This window comes from Montipora capricornis, chromosome 8, assembly GCF_036669925.1.
Source record: "Montipora capricornis isolate CH-2021 chromosome 8, ASM3666992v2, whole genome shotgun sequence".
Taxonomy (NCBI): domain Eukaryota; kingdom Metazoa; phylum Cnidaria; class Anthozoa; order Scleractinia; family Acroporidae; genus Montipora; species Montipora capricornis.
Window position 1 is genome coordinate 42128718 of NC_090890.1, and position 17500 is coordinate 42146217.

Below are 17500 nucleotides of genomic sequence, written 5' to 3' on the forward strand. Positions count from 1 at the left end.
ATGGAGCTCTTTGTATAATTTGTCTCTTATATTGGAAGTATTAAGCAGCTTGAGTTTCTCCTTGCAAATATTGAGCCTTTTAGGCTACGCTTACACGGATCCAGACAAATTTTGGCCCGGACGAATTTTTCGCCTGGACCGCCTGTTAACTTGGAACCGTGAAAATTCTATTACAGATCGCAATGGTGTTTACATGGGTCCGTGCAAATTTTGAGACCAGTCGTGGCATATGAATGGCTTTTTAAAATCTCTGCTGTGATTGGTTAAGCGTATGCAAGTGAGGTGCAGTACGCGGCAAATTAAACATGGCTTTCTGGTCTGTGACTTTTTCCACGACGGGTTGTTTTGTGAGCTGTACATGCATACCAAGAAATTCAGTCAAATGTGGACGTTGCCTCGATCGATGAAAATCGGAGACAATGGCCATTTGTAGCAACGTGTACTGCAGTAGTTTTGCCCAGCTAATCCGGCTAAAAAACCGATGCATGCAACTGTCGCTCGTCTCCTCATATCTATATCGTGCTTTTGTTAATTTGTTTTGTTTCAAATTTTATTTTAAACAGAGCGAAATGTAACTTTACAAAAGTAACAAATTGCGGCCTTGAAACATTTTTGCTTAGCAAGAAAAAAACGTTAGTACATTCCATGCCTTAACCGCGCTAACTGTGCCCAAACCTTGCACGGTTCGGGTGTTTTCACGAGTCCGTACGCATATTGGAACCGTGCCGGTCAAAACGTTGACCTGCTTGTTTCAGGTTCCAAACTTGCACACTTAGCCGTTCAAAAATTCGTCCGGTTCCACCGGTCCCCTGTGAACGCAAGGTGGAACCGTGCGAGTTTTTGTCCGTGCACAAATTTGTCCGGACCCGTGTAAACGGGGTCTTAATCATTGTTTAATTCGGTGACGGTGCAACCATTTATACCCTTAAAAACTTGCCTTTTATTTTGTTCCAAACTATCTTAAGACATCTTGAGGACTACTCTTCTATGGTAAACTGTTTCCAATGTCGGCTCCAGCACTTGCGTGTAAATTTCCAAGGTTGCTTTTTTAAAAAAAGTTATTATTATTATTGAACACGGCAGTTTCGCAAATGCAAAAAGAAGAAAAAAGGAGAGAATTACAAAATAAATTAGTAAAACTTCATACAGAAGTGCAAAGATGAACTGCATGAAGCTTACAATGCACTTATCACTAAAACAAACACTGAGTAAATCAATAAGTGGTGTATAAGGGAGGGCGATCCTCCTTAAAATAAGTTACCCCACAAAGAAAGAAATCTATGCAATTTGTTATAAAATAAAATGATTTGTTTTTTGACACCATCATGCAGGCAACAAGTATTGTCTAAACTTATTTTAGACGCAAAGGGTTTCACTACATTTGCTAAGTGATTTGAACATTTTGTTGTCCACTTGTATTCAAGTCTAAATGGTCGTTGCAAGGTTGTCATGTTCATAATGTCGCCAAGGCAAAGGACGTGGATGGGTCCAGTAAATGGTATTCATTGCCTTGCTCTAATCTGGGGGCGGTACCAGTAAATTCCTGCCGCACGATATCTTGAGTTTTGGAAGAAAATTAGTCATTGCAATTTGTGAATGCGCCCATCGATTCTGCAACACAGAAAATTGATGTGTCTTCCGTATACAAATCAAATTTCGCAGAGCTGACTACCTTTGAAAAGTCGTTTGAAACAGGCGGAAATATAGTTTGGGTCCAAGGACTGAGTAACCCTTGCGCCCGCACGCCATGCGAGATAAGCGGATTGTATGAATCGCTTCCGTTGACCCTGAGCCTTCGTTGTGTAAAATATTGCCTTATCCAAAGCTATGTCTCCTTTGTTTTCCGAGTCTAGGACAATCGGTGTAACAATACTTTATCCGGACAGTGTAACATGCTTTGATAAAATCAACAAATGGTATTCACACAATAACTTTCTTTCTATTGCTACCCTCCACTTTTCAGTTTGTGTATCTTATAGAATGAATTAAAATTCAGGTTATTTTAATTTATTTGGGTAAAACAAATTTTTTCATCCTAGGTTATTATGAACGGTCTAAAAAAAGGGTCTTATCTGTTTTTTGGGAGTGTAAGAAAAAAGAAATGGGGCTTGGATTTTTAGGGGGGGTGGGGGGGTAAAAAAGGAAACACCCTTCCCCACCTCCCTTGTCTTCCGTTGTTCTTCCATTTACCGTCTCTCCCTTTCCTTCCCCCTTACTGTTCTTACTTACTACCTCGAGCTTCCACAACATTTCCAAGCCTTCACGACAACCACCAAATTATCAGCTCATCCACACAGTAAAAAGGCACTCTGATTCTCCAGTGCAACAAAAGCAAAAATTGTTTGCAAGAGGTGGGCTCTTGATTCTGAAGGACAAGTAGTCAAATATTGTACCAAGTTTATATACGTCGCTATGCAAAATACACCAGGAAAAAGGCATCATTTCTAGTCATGATAACAAACCGATTTTCGCCGCAAACTCAGCGTTCGCACTGTGAAAAAAAGATGTTGGCACGGGCAAACAGAACAACAAAAGATAATCTTTGCAGTTTAATCAAAGAACAGAACTCGTCTCCGGTTCGGAAAATTACAAAAAACCTTATTGGGCCTGGGTTTACAAAATAATTAAAAATTAGAAAACCTACAAGATTTACATAAATTTCAATCATAACTACTGGAAAATTTATACTAAAAATTTAATTTTAAAAATTTAACATTTAACAATTAATTTTAAACGATGTTGCGGTTGCCATTAGGACAGTATTTGGGATAAAGCTTCGCCTAAAACGCTCGGTTTTACATTTAAAGGACCTCCAAGAGTTAGAGTTTCTAAGGAATAGTCATAGGCACTAGACCTTATCGAGGTTAGATGTTTTGACAAGGGTCCGCCTTTGGTAATTTTATCAAAAGCCCTCATACAGAGTTCATTGCGCCTATCTTCAAGTCTAGCGATTTTAGCAAGTTGTAAGGCTTTCTGGTATGAGGATCGAGGGTATATTATCCTTAAAGCTCGGATTTGGACCCGCTCTATTTCACTAGACACATAGGCGGGAAGGGCGTTATGCCAAACCACGCAACAATACTCTAGGACGGAAAGGAACATACAGACCGTCTCCCCTTACCTGTTACCACCATCATCAACAAGTCGTTCCAAGAACAACAATTACCTAACATATGGAAATGCGCTGATGTTACGCCACTCCCCAAGAAACAACCTGTAGAAGACCTTAAGAAAGATCTGCGCCCCATCTCACTAATACCTTGCATGTCCAAAGTTGCCGAGGAAATTATCGAGTGTGACTTTGTTAAACCAGCTGCTTTGAAAGTTCATGATACTAACCAGTATGGAGCAGTACCTAAATCTTCTACAAATACTGCCTCACTGAGTATGATACACAATTGGGCCACAAGCACTGATGGAAATGGAGCTACTGTCAGGGCAATTCTTTTTGACTATCGAAAAGCCTTTGACCTTATAGATCAAAGTCTTCTCGTCAGCAAACTCTGCAATTTAGATTTCCCCAAAAGTATCATCAATTGGATCATTAACTTTCTTATCAACCGCTTGCAAAGAAAAAACCTGTCCGAAAACTGCTTCTCTGAGTGGGGCTCTGTTCCATCGGGAGTTCCCCAATAAGGAACAAAATTAAGGCCGTGGTTATTTGTTATTATGATCAATGATCTTATTCTTGGCGGTGACAGTGTATGGATGTTTGTGGACGACACAACAATATCAGAAGTCATCTTAAAAGGCAAAACAAGTAGTGCGTGCTCAATTTATCGCGGATCAAGTAGAAGATTGGTCTCACTCAAATATATTATTTCAAGTGATCTATCCTGGAACCACCACATTGAAGAGGTCATTAAAAAAGCTTCAAAGAGACTGTACTTTTTAATCCAGCTAAAAAGAGCCAAAGTACCTTGTAACGAACTGAGCCTCTTTTATACCACTTGTATACGATCTGTGCTTGATTACGCCGTTCCTGTATTTCGTGACTCTTTACCCAAGTACCTTACAATTGAACTGGAACGTATTCAGACAGACATCCTCGAACACCTATTAAATCTACCAGTTTTCTAATCAGTACGTTGTGACCAATAAGGTCAAAGGCGTTCGAAAAATCCGAGAAGCAAAGGCGGAGGTGTTTATTAGGTGAATCTAGATAGGACAACCAGATGTGCATCATGCTGAGGAGGTAAAGCGCGATGAATGTACCTTTTAAGCAGCCAAACTGGTTAGGGTCAATCTTATTCCTGATATCGTCAATCATCCACTTGACCACAAAGTCCTCTAAAACCTTACACAGACAGGGCGTTAGGGATATAGGTCTAAAATCACCTTCATTTGTAGGAGACTGGATCTTTGGGATTGCTGAGATGTTTGAATCTTTCCAAATAGCAGGAGCAATTCCAGAAACAATGGATGCGTTAAAAATTGTGGTGACAGGCTCCGCTAATTCATAGGCGAATTCTTTCAGAATACGACATGGCACATTGCCAGGTCCCTGGGCTGTGAAAGGCTGAACTGCTAAGAGCTTCCTGCAAACTTCATGAGGTTGGATAGTTGGAACACAAGTCTCGGTCGGCAAGAAAGCTGGTATTTTAGTGGCATCCAAAGGTGGAATGTCCTCATTCAGGACTTTAGCATCACATTCCAGCGAGTAAGACGATGCTTTCTCGGACCTGCCGGTCAGTCTGTTAACAGTATGTTAAAAATAGATTTGACATAAATAAGCATATATTACGTGTGGCGGGAAGAAAGTCACGTATAAACGAAGGACTAGTCTGAGTTTTGATCGATGTGTTGGAAATAGATACTCTAGCGAATTAACTTGAACATATCGTGACAGCTGATGACTATGGACAAAACCATGTTTTACTTACGTTCTAATTTTAGATTGGTATGTAAAATCCTCGTTTTAATGACAATCATTGTCATTATCGAATCCGCCCTTACTACATCATTCGTGTTGTTGCTTCTGTTAATATAGCGTCTTTATTCAGCCAAAAATTCGTATGAACTCGTAGTAATTATTAAAGGTGGAGTCATCAGAACTCGAATCTTGACGCTTACGCTGACTTTCACATGTGTTTGAACTGGCTAAGCCGAATTTAACAGATCAAAATATCTCTGCAAATCTGTTAACCCATTTTAAACCTTTTTTTTTCTTTTTCCTTTCGTCGACTCGATGATCGACTGCAGAATTTTTCTTTTCATGTAATTCCTTGCTGACTTAGACAGCTGCCAGAATTTTTTTGGCTGTTGTAAAGTGTTTGATTTGCCTGGACGTTTGCCGCATTTTGCTGTTTTTCTTGTGATAGAGCTTGGAGTTTCACGGCGACAGAGTTGTAATGAATTTTTAGTGTATCATTCTCAACGCGAAGGCGTCTTATCTCCGCCTCATAAACGTCAGAGAGAGCAACTGAATGCCAGTCTAGTCCTCTATGGGTATGCATAAAGTTGTTGGATAAAGTGATCTGATTATACGGTGTCCTTTGATTTTTCAAGAACATCTTTGAAGCGTGAGAGTTGGCGACTTTTTCAGCTGTGTGAAGGCTTCTTTCCTAGGTTGAATTTTTGTAGTTTTTATTGGCGTTGTGTGTGTGCAAGGAAGTGTAAATTTTGCAGTCTATTGTTGTATTGTATTTTACCTATTGTAATTGAAGAAATAAACCTTTTTTTTCGGTGAACGTGGCATTCTGCTGAAAGCGCACACGAGTGTCTTTGGAGGTTTTAAGTCTTTAATGTTTTTAAAATTTCTCATCTTCGCTGAGACTGCGCTTTACAATTTCACTTTTTCAAGGAACACGAGCCGTTCACCGTATTCATGATCATTTTGTGTTAAGTGACCATGAAGGTGAGACTTCATCCGTCTATTGTTTGCTTTGCTTTGAATTTTAAACCGGCAGTGCGGTCGGGCACTTACAAGGGAGGTGCGACTTTTTCAATCGATTGTTCACTCTTTTCGTCTCAATTTACAGACTCCAATGTTTTGAAAGAAAAAAATGGACGACGTTTTGTTTCGTTAAAATGTCTATAGAGTTTAAACGCTCTAATTCGGTATGAAATGCCTAATAAATCATTGCTGCTTCGCTAGTTTCATTTTAGCTTCACCCGCGCTTGAGAAAAGAATAAAAAACAATTTATTTGAGTAACAATTATTTCTACGGCGCGAAATTTGAATGAATCTCTCTGCGAATGAAGCGCGTTAAAAGCGCGAGAACTCGGCCAGTCCAATTGTTGAAGAAGTTGATTATTAAAATGCTTTGCAAAACTTTTGCTTGCGCAGAACGAAGCCCATTACACGCCATGAGAACTGAACTAGTGCGATTGTTGAAGCCGTGATTTTCTTACCTTTCTGCGTTGATATTCGATCAACTCGGTCGGAGTATGCTTCGCAAACAAAACTTTCTCTCACCGCTCACCCCATCGTTGTTGGTTTCGTCGTCCCAATTATAACTCTGTCCCTCCCCCAGGGTGCAAATTGCTCATAATTCGGTCTCGCCGAAGATTCAAGTCTCCCGCGTGAATAGTAATCGGCAATTTTGAATTTCCCTCGCGTGTTTAAAGTCTTTGTTTTAGCCTAAATCGTTTTTGACCATACACGGTCAAAAACGATCAACTATAACAATACCTATTTGCTTTTCTTGATACGATGAAAAGCCAGGCAACCTCGCCTGCAAATTCCTCTTCGATTGTGTAATCTTCGTCGGTTGACTAGCGTTTTGTAGTCCTTGTTAAGTTCACTGTTTTTCGAGTGATTAAAGCGGTTGCGTTCAAAAGGATCGTCTGGATCAATAGTTAAGGCCTAGTGAATTGTTCTGGATACAAGTTCAAGTCCAAAGAGTGTTTTTCAACACGATCGTCGGATCGCTTCGAGTGTCAAGTTGAGTATTGAGTTTTAGATTTCAACTGTGCTTAAGGCCTCAAACGGTCGAGTGAAGTGGTAATTCGTATGGAAAAGTGTAAAGTGATCATTCACCAGGAAATGAATTAAATATACCATAAAGATTCATTAACAGTACCTCACCACCTGCGGCAGTCGTCTTTCCTTAAATGTTGGACTTTGTTTTTATAGTATGCTTTCTTCCTTTCTGCAATTTCTTGTTGTACATTATGCCTTAGTGACCTCTACAGGGGCCGGTCTAGACTGTGAAGGGCTTTCTGTCGGTCTGTAATTAACAATTTTAATGGCTGGTGTTATCCAAGGCTTGTCACTATGCTAAATCACAGTTATTGAAAGCTAACCGCTCAAACTGAATGAGTCCTGAGACTTAAATACTGTTTATCAGCACTATTTGTAGGCAGCAGTCGAACAGTCTGCCTTTTGCATCTATCATACACCAGCGAGGGAAGGAGAAAAAGAACAAGTTCGAACTTCAGGATTATGTGGCGCTGAAAAGAAATAAAATGGAAAAGGAAATGCCCCTTCATCCAAATGTGCTGTTTTTACTTGCTTTTGATTATTACGAATTCAAAGTAAGTAAAAGATAGAGCAAATAACTAAGCAAACTAAAAATCAACAGTACATCATGTATGTTTCAGTTCTTTTATTCCTTAGAAGATAATTCAATATTGTTGCCCCCTGCCCTCCTAAGGAGATTCATCAATGAACAATGTCCTTCTAAGCTTTAAGAGATGTTATGCTAAGGGATTGAATGGAGACAAGGTCAATTCAGTCCTAAAACCTCTCAGAAAGAGAAGTAGAATCGGTTATCATGCACAGTATGCCTAACCCGGCCCTTAATGCTAACCATTTAAAATCCTCATGAAAAATACTCATGAAAAAAAATTTAAGCTACACTCAGTTCATCCACTCACCTCTAGGACCAATTTCCCTACCAATATATTATACGTACTTGCTGATACTTGCTGATATATGATCACCCGCAGGTGATCATATATTCATGTAATCTGCGCAATATAAGTGTAATTATTATTGATAATTGATGGGTTTTTGTTGATGTTTCCTTTAAACCTAGTTTAAAATAAAATGACCTAGGTTGAAATTAAAGTTAACCTGAATTTAAATTTAACTGTAACATGTATATCAAGCTGCTCTGTTGACTTGCCCTTCTTATACCCCAATTCCTGTTGTCGAGTAACTTTTGCCTGGCCGCGTGTTAACTGACTTGGAATGGTATGGTGACGTTTCGAGGAGATGCGTTTATACTCATATGCACTGTCTCGCGAGTGAAAAGGAAGCGCTTTCATGGCAAGGTGAACTCCAGTTTCTTTTTGATTTCCAACCGTCTCACGCACGCGCAGTTATTCAACCGGAACCAGAGTTTTCTGGTTCTGGTTTTGGCGCCCATTCCGCTAGACAAGGGTAACGGATGCTCTGGGAACGAGATTTGGACGAGGCAAGCATGTGCACCAACACCAACACCAACACCAACGCATGGACTTGTTGTTGTCAATGCTAACAAAAAGCACAATGATCAAAATGCTACGGATGATTAATAGTGTCAAGTGGCGTCCGTACAATGTAAAAATCTATTCAATCGGCGGAATTATTTTCTACGAAATTGATCCGGATGTATAGCTCACATATAATGATTTTGATAGTGTTGGTGATGGAGATGTTTATGTTAATGTTTACTAAACCGCAATAACTCGAATGGTGCTCTCCTGTCAAAATATGCTTAACTACATTCATAAACTTGTTGGAGTTCTGTTCTGGTTAGGTTGATGGCTTAGGTGGAATAGCAAACTGACCAGATCATGAGATGTAGTGGAAAAGATTGAACAGATGGAAAGAGAGCCCGAAAGAGTACTCGGTTGATCAGGCTTAACGGTGGTAGATAAGAGTGGCCACATGCCATGGAACTTTCTGTTTATCGAGAAAATTCATTTCTTCGGAAAAAGCAAGATAATTTTAAAAAATCAGCGAATACAACCGCGTTTCGTACCTTTCCTTCTCGCTGAGCCACCTGGCCTTTAGATGAGGGCGCCGGAAGGCTAAGTCGACTGACAAGTCGACAAGCTTCAAGCTATCAGTTCCCAGCCCCTACCCATTTCCAGTGTGTTTCCAAAAACTGTACTCAGGGTAAAGAAGAAATACATGCAAAGTGCAATGGCTAGCGTTGAAGAAAACTGGCAGACAAAATGCTCATCTATCAGCCAAAGAACGAAATTTGTTTTCAACAAGGAATTACTGAGCGATGTGAAGTTCATTGTTCCCGTGTCGAGTGACAAAAGTGAAATCGAAAGTAAGGAGATTCCAGCTCACAAATTTGTGCTTGCAATAAGCAGCCCTGTGTTCTATGCCATGTTTTATGGTCAAATGGCGGACGCTAGGGACTCTATTGAACTGCCTGACTGTGAATACGAGAGTGTACTGGAGTTTTTACGTTTCTTGTACAGCGATGAAGTACAGATAACCGGAAGTAATGTCATGCGTGTGCTGTACTTGGCGAAGAAATACTTAGTGCCTTCGCTCGCAGATAAGTGTAGCAAATTTCTTGGAGATAACCTGGGGCCATCCAACGTTTTCTCCATTCTCCCACACGCCGAGAAGTTTGAAGATAAAGAGTTGGAAAATCGATGCTGGGAAGTGATCGAGCTCAATGCAGCCGAAGCTGTGACGTCAAATGATTTTGTTACAGTCGAGAGATCCCAATTGAAATCTGTGGTAAAGAGGGACAGGTTGAATATCAAGGAAGTGGAATTGTTTAAGGCTGTTGATCGCTGGGCCAAGGACAAATGTGAGAAGCAAGGGTTAGCTGCGGATGGTCAGGCAAAGAGACGAATCATTGGAGAGGAGATCCTAAAAGAAAAAAGATTTTCCTTGATGTCACAAATGGAATTTGCTTCTTTTGTAATTGACTCCAACATATTGAACGTTCAAGAAGTTGGTGACATGATGAAGCACTACAGTAAAGTACTGACATCTCCTTTGCCATTTGCACAGTCTCCAAGGGTTGATGTTGCAAAACGATGTCGGCGATTCACGCACTTCAAACAGCCTGGAACAAATCATGAAGGTCCGTGGTCTTATGTTATAGGCCCACTTTCGGGCCCAGATTGTCTCTGCCTTCGTGTAGACAAGGCTATCAATCTTTTGGGAGTACAGCACTTCGGCTGTAAGGGTGGTGAGTACACAGTTTCCACTGAAGTTACTGATGTGACACGTGGCTCATCTCAGGTAAAAACATCTGGAACTTATTCATGTGAAAAAGACATGGATCATGCCTATTATGGATTTGATGTTTTGTTCACCTCTCCGGTGATTTTAGAGCCAGGGAACACATACAAAATTATTTCAAACATCGAGGGGCCAGAGTCATGGTATGGTGAACAAGGGAGAGTAGTTTTTGAGACTGCAGGAGTAGGGTTTACTGTAAGCAAGTCAGATCATGTTTATAATAATGGGACCAGTGCGACAGTAGGCCAGTTTCCAGGCTTCCTTTTCCATTATTTTGGTTAACCATACCTCTGATTATTAACCTAGAAATGATCAGACTGTCATTACCAATACCAATATACAGAACTTTATTGACACTCCCCTCATGGGGTTTTCAGTGACAATATGCTAATTAAGATACCAAAGACAATTAGTGTGTAGACATAAATAATAACATTAAGTAAAGACAAAAATAGTTAATCGTTGATGGTTAAAATTTCTTAATCAACAGTGATCTAAGGTGAGATTAGCCTGTGTAGATGGCGGTATTATTGGCGGGAGAGGCATAAGCCACCGGGAGAATGCGGTGGGGCGCTGTGAAATACCTAGCCTGCGAATACAGCTGCCTCTCATTGTTAACTGCCGCTCGGGCTGGCTCAAGCGGTGGTTAGCGATTAGACGATGCTGTATTCGCGGGACATTACTAAACAACGAAACAGCGAAACTAAGCACCAAAACACCATGTATGATCCCATCATACATTGAATACTAACCGACAAAGGTTAGATTTGAGACTAAACAACGTTTTAGGTCTATTTAGGCCTAAAAAGTTATTGCTCCTAATCTCAGTCTTAATCTGAATCCTAATCTTAATCTCAGTGAATTAGGAGCAATAACATTTTATGCCTAATTAGGCCTACAACGATATTTAATCTCAAATCCAACTTTTGTCGGTTAGTATTAAATGTATTGTGGGGTCATACATGGTGTTTTAGTGTTTCGTTTCGCTGTTTTGTGGTTTAGTAATGCCCGTATTCGCAGGCTATGAAATGCATATTTCAGATCGCCCCTCCCCATTTGCCGCTTATTAATTTTTCCTTTCGCCAACAATACTTAGGCTAAGGTGAGATTTAATAGAGAACACAGACTCAAGTTTTGGCTAAGATATATAATTCCAGGTGTCCACTGTTTAACAATGAAATGTTTAATGCCCAGCAGCAGTTCTATACAAGCGAATGTTCAAAAGCTGGGAATTCGAACTCCCGGTAGTACGAATATATCCTGACCGGGATACAATTCCGCAGTTGTTGCCCACTCCGGATGTTTTGCTACGATTGTTGAAAGAAAAGTCTAAATTATAACAAAGTACTTAATAATTAGTCCCTCGGGAAACTAGTTAGCTTTGTTTTCCCTCGAGAACTGATGTTTCCCGCGGGAGACGAAGTCGAGGGGAACATAAGGACTCTCGGGAAAAAAAACTATCTGTTTCCCTCGGGACCATACGTTAAGTGTAAATTGTTTTTTGACACCATCAGGTAACGAGTATTGTCTAAAAGGATTTCACTACATTTGCTATGTGATTTTACTATTTTGTAGTCCACTTCAGGCCCGTAAGCAGGTTTTTATGTGGAGGGGGGGCTGACGAGGCCAAAGTGGCCCAAACTACCGAAATGTGTTTTTGATTGTCTGATCCGTTTATTTAGGAAAGTAGCAATACATGAGAAATTGTAGCGGCAAAGTACACGGTAGGAAAGTATCTACAATCGAGGAGCGTTTTTTGGGAAAGGATTTGAAAAATGTATCTTTGACAAGCGGTTTCCCAGGCAAAAATGATACACAACAACTATACCGTACGTGACAGTTTAGCCCAAGTGTTTTTCTTGCGCCATTTTTACCGTACAATCGAAGACATAAATAGGTCGAAAATAGTTAGGTTTCCTGCAAATTTCACACCAGAAATTACACTAAAAGTTTCTTGACAGCAATAATATTGTTAGCCCCTTTCTTACAGCGAAAAAACCATGTTTTTCGTCATTTATTTTTATCGATCGCTAAGGTATTTTTTGACTAGTGGCATTTTCATTTAAGAATTTCTCCAAAACAAACTTAACCACTGGGTTTGTTTGTTTGGGTTGCCATGGAAAATAATCCTTTTTCGGATTTTGCGTTTTTTGACGCTGAAGAATCTGTTGATCCGAGATCAGAAATCCGTTTTTGGATTTTCCCAAAAAACGCACCCTCAGATAAGATCGGACATCTGCACGCTCATTGAAATGTTCTGAATGCCTCGGGCTACTAGAGTGCAGCTGGTTTTAGTTTCCCAGTGAATACATTACTGCTTTTTCCATTTTACATTCTTCGATTTTGTTGAAATATCACTGTTAAGTGTTAAACTTTAGTTTAACCGACTGCACTCCTTAACTTGGATATTGAGTATTAAAATGTGGACCTTTGGGGCCTGTTGGGGAGGGGGGGAGGGGTTCGCACCCCCCCTGGTTACGGAACTGCACTTGAACTTCAGAGGTCGTTCCGAGGTTGTCCAGATTATAATGTTGGTGCTAATTAAGGCAAAGAACTTGAATGGGTCCAGTAAATGGTTGCCGTTTCATGATCATTGCCTTGCACGTATCTGGGGGTGTTGCAAGTAAATTCCCGTCGCACAATATCTTGAGTTTTGATAGAAAATAATTTACTGAATTTGTCAATACGTCCATTGATTCTTCAACACAGAAAATTGTTGCGTCTTTTGTATACAAATACTAAGATTTCGCAGAGCCAACTACATTGAGAGGGTCTTTTCAAAAAGGCGAAAATAGTGTGGGTACAAGGTCTGAATGACCCTTGCGCCCGCACGCCATGCGACATAAGATGAGTGTCTGAATCGCTTCTGCTGACCGTGAGCCAGTGGCACCCAACGAGAATATACTTCAAAACCACTTGAACATAGCATTTTTAAACGTATTTTAGTATTTAAACGGTAGATATAGGTATATTTTTATCCCCTAAAAAGTTTTCATCTGTTCGGATATCCTAGCTGAAAGTCTAGTGATCCGAAAATTATAGGGATCAAAACTTACCTTTTCGAAACTCTCAGCCAGAAAAAAGCTCCCGAAAATTCTAGGTGACCTTTTTGGGTTAAAAATTCGTTAAAAATGGGCAATTATACCATTTTTGAGATGTTCGAAAATCCTAGGACAGGCAGGCAAGCAAGAAATTTTACAACAAATGTTCCGAAAATTCTAGATCTCAAATCGTCTTCCGAACAGATATTTTTCGAAAACTGACGTTGGGTGCCCCTGCGTGAGCCTTCATTGTGTAACACAATGCCTTAACCAAAGTTATATGTCTCGGTTTTCTAGGCTAATCGGTGTAACAATGTGTTATGCAAACAGTGTAAAATGCTTCGCGGTTAAGTCAACAAATGGTATTCACACCAATAACTTTTTCTTTCTGCTACTAACCCTCCACTTTTCAGTTTCGTGTATATCAAGCTGCTCTGTTGACTTGCTCATCTTAGTTCGCCCATTTTCTGTTGTGGAGTGACTTTTCGCTGACCGCGTGTTAACTTACTTGGAATGGTGAGCATAAAAAGTGGTCTGTATAATGTTCTCTTTTCCTAACTTCCTTGCAATAACTGTACCTCTTATCCATCGAACCGGTGGCTTTCAAGCCTTAGCACTATGTTCAAATATCTCCTGGAGGGATGGAACTATTGATTGACCAGCCAACTTTAAAAGACGTGCTAACATTTCTTCCAGTCTCATGGCACTTACTGATCTTATCCACAATTTCCTTCCGCCTAATTATGATATTGGTCGGCGTTCGCGAGTCAGTGCTCTCATTATGAACTTGCAATGGCTGGATTTCGTCGGCAGGGTCAATACTGAATTTTTTGCAACCTTGTAAAAATAATGTTTTAACAGATTTGCTTTTTCAGTGTCATCCGTCGAATCGCTTTAATTAGCGAGATTGGTGCTCCTGATTCCTTTTTCATCAATTTGCAACTCGAGTTTCAAGGAAGAGGCAATCATCGCAGTCATGTGCATCAACACCAACGCATGCGCATGGACTTGTTGTTGTCAATGCTAACAAAAAGCATAATGATCAAAATGCTACTGATGATTAATAGTGTCAAGTGGTATCCGTACTATGTAAAGGCGGAATTATTTTCTCTGAGGTTTGATCCGGATGTAATGCTCACTCGTGGTGCTTTTTTATGGTGTTGGTGATGGAGATGTTTATGTTAATTTTAACCGCAATAACTCTAATGGTGTTTTCCTGTCAAAATATGCTTAACTACATTCATAAACTTGTTAAAAGAACTTGTTGGAGTTTTGTTTAAGTGGCTAGGTGGACTGAACAGCAAAGTGAACACATGAAGAGGAAAAGATTGAACAGATTAAAAGAAAGCCAGAAAGAGAACTGTTGATCAGGTTTAACGCAGGTAAGAGCGGTGCCATGCAATGGAACTTACTGTTTAGCCAAAAAGCGCATTTCTTGGGAGAGCAAGATAATTTAAAAAAAGCCTGCGAATGCAACCTCCGGCCTCCGATGGTACCCTTTTGATGCCAAAGATTGCCCTTAGATGAGAGCCCTAATTATTTGCATATTTTCGTGACCCTTGGGTGTCACAGTGGACTAGCTCCCAGGGCCTTCCCATTTCCAGTCTGTTTTCCAAATACTTGGTGTAAAAGGACACCTGCAAAGCACAATGGCTACTAGCGTTGAAGAAAACTGGCAAACAAAAAGCTCATCTATTAGCCAAAGAACGAAATTTGTTTTCAACAAGGAGTTACTGAGCGATGTAAAGTTCATTGTTCCCGTGTCGAATGACAAAAGTGAAATCGAAAGCAAGGTGATTCCAGCTCACAAATTTGTGCTTGCAATAAGCAGCCCTGTGTTCTATGCCATGTTCTATGGTCAAATGGCGGACACTAGAAGCTCTATTGAACTGCCTGACTGTGAGTACGAGAGTGTACTGGAGTTTTTTCGTTTCTTGTACAGCGATGAAGTACAGCTAACCGGAAGTAATGTAATGCATGTGCTGTACTTGGCGAGGAAATACTTATTACCTTCACTTGCTGATAAGTGCGGCGAATTTATTCGAGATAACCTGGGCCCATCCAACGTTTTCTCCATTCTCCCATACGCTGAGAAGTTTGAAGATAAAGATTTGGAAAATCTATGCTGGGGAGTGATCGAGCTCAAGACAGCCGAAGCTGTGATGTCAGATGATTTTGTTACGGTCGAGGGATCCCTATTGAAATCTGTTGTAAAGAGGGACAGGTTGTATATCAAGGAAGAAGAATTGTTCAAGGCTGTTGATCGCTGGGCCAAGCACAGATGCGAGGAGCAAGGGTTATCCCCGGATGGTCAGGCAAAGAGAAGAATCATTGGAGAGGAAATCCTAAAAGAAATAAGATTTCCCTTGATGTCAGAAAAGGAGTTTGCTTCTTTTGTAATTGACTCCAACATATTGAACGTTCAAGAAGTTGGTGACATGATGAAGCATTACAATCAAGTACTGACATCCCCTTTATCTTTTTCACAGTCTTCAAGGCTTGGCGTTGCAAAACGATGTCGGCGATTCACCCTCTTTAAAGAGGCTGGAACCAATGGTTCGTGGGCTTATGGTGGGTGTTCAGATTCTCTCTGCCTTCGTGTAGACAAGGCTATCAGTCTTGTGGGAGTACAGCATTTCGGCTATGAGGGTGGTGAGTACATAGTTTCCATGGAAAGTACTGATGCGACAAGTGGCTCATCTCTGGCACAGATAACTGGGGCTTATTCCTGTGAAAAAGACATGGACTATGCCTATTACGGATTTGATGTTTTGCTCAACTCTCTCCTGAATTTAGAGCCTGGGAAGACATACAAAATTATTTCAAACATCAAGGGGCCACGATCTTGGTATGGTGATGCAGGGAAAAAAAAATTTCAGACTGCAGGAGTAAGATTTACTACTAGCAATTGCACTGACATCCCTACTAATGGGACCAATATGACTTCAGGCCAGTTTCCAGGCTTGCTTTTCTACTTTTATGGTTAACCATATATCTGATTAATAACATAGAAACATTGAGACACTCACTCAGTGCAGAATGGTGAAGAAGTGATTAGGATGGTACACTTAAAGCTGAGAGTATATATGGATCCGTCTTTAAGTGATTAACAAACAATGAAATGTTTTTGCACACAACCCCACTTTGTGCAGTATATTTTTACTTAGATTATTGGATAATAACGATGTTCATCATCTCTTGTCATTAATGTGCCAAACAGAGGTTGATTGGCAGTCGCGAGTGTTATGATGTCACGTGATAGCTGTTGAAAAATAAGATGCTAATTTTGCCAAATGCTCGCTGTCCAGAATACTCCTTCACTGCAGTTTTTCTGGAGTGAATTTCATGGATTAAAAAAAATCGTTTCTTTTCATCCACATGGACGCTTGAGTTCATTACAAGTTCAGGTACGTTACACGGCAACGTTAAGCAAGAAAGGGTTCTTTTATTTATGACACATGGCACTTAAATATTACTTTTTAAATAGTCAACTTTGAAGTTTTCCATAGTTTTTGTGTCCTCGAATGAACAACACATACCATAGCCCCTAAACTTCGTCAGGACACACCCTCACCTCTGTTTTACTGGCGACATTCGGAACATATCAGTTATTTCACGGGCGCCCCAAGCTCGGTGTGAGCGTGGCCGACAAAAGTATAAGGATTTTTATAGGAATCCCGATAAAAGGCTTAAGAAGATAATTATATGAAAAAATTCTCAATTAAAAAACCTAACCTTATTGCCATTGTGGGTGGGTTATTTTCCAAATCCGACGCGATTTGAGCCATTTTTTAATTTCTCAGTTGTCAACGGTATAATAAAATCCCAAGGTTGGACACTCTATTCTCAGGAACCCGCCAATTTGAGACAAATATTCCTGGATAAAATGTTCCCACGGTCACAATTCCACATCAGAATCAATTGACAAATATTGAACTTTCATTTCAATCCACCATCAACGCAATAGCTTCCCTGCTAGCAAAGGTCTCTTTTCTTTTGCGTTCGCTGGGTTGACGAGTACTGGAGAAGAGACCTCTGCCGTGGGTCGAAATTCACTGTGTTGAGCATGCACGGCGGTTACTTAGCGACCGAATCCTCACGTCATACTTAATGTTGTGTGGGCTGACTTAACAGCAGCGGAATTACTGTAAAGGAATGCCTAGGTACACAGTTGGCTCAAGTCACAGTCAGCAAACATATTATGGGGCATGCGGTTTGAAGGGTGCCGTCCAAGGTTGCCGACGGCGGTTGGATCAGAGCGAGTTTGGACTCATGACAGAGATCTCTTCTCCCGTACTCGTCAACCCATCGA

At 40.5% G+C, this 17500-nt stretch overlaps 2 protein-coding genes across 2 annotated transcripts; both read left to right on the top strand.

The window, feature by feature from the left end:
- Positions 1-6705: 6705 nt before the first annotated feature.
- Positions 6706-11312, top strand: LOC138059262 (BTB/POZ domain-containing protein 2-like). The gene is made up of 2 exons (XM_068904827.1): positions 6706-7479; positions 8688-11312. The coding sequence occupies exon 2, from the start codon at positions 9065-9067 to the stop codon at positions 10427-10429; it is 1365 nt and encodes a 454-aa protein (XP_068760928.1). The 5' UTR covers positions 6706-7479; positions 8688-9064; the 3' UTR covers positions 10430-11312.
- Positions 11313-14818: 3506 nt separating this feature from the next.
- On the top strand, positions 14819-16931 carry LOC138059264 (BTB/POZ domain-containing protein 2-like). The gene has a single exon (XM_068904829.1). It carries the CDS (start codon positions 14838-14840, stop codon positions 16173-16175), a length of 1338 nt encoding a protein of 445 aa, XP_068760930.1. The 5' UTR covers positions 14819-14837; the 3' UTR covers positions 16176-16931.
- Positions 16932-17500: the final 569 nt, after the last annotated feature.

Coding starts and splice junctions, on each gene's coding strand:
- LOC138059264 (XM_068904829.1), top strand. CDS start 14,838: ATGGCTACTAGCGTTGAAGAAAACTGGCAAACAAAAAGCTCATCTATT.
- LOC138059262 (XM_068904827.1), top strand. CDS start 9,065: ATGCAAAGTGCAATGGCTAGCGTTGAAGAAAACTGGCAGACAAAATGC.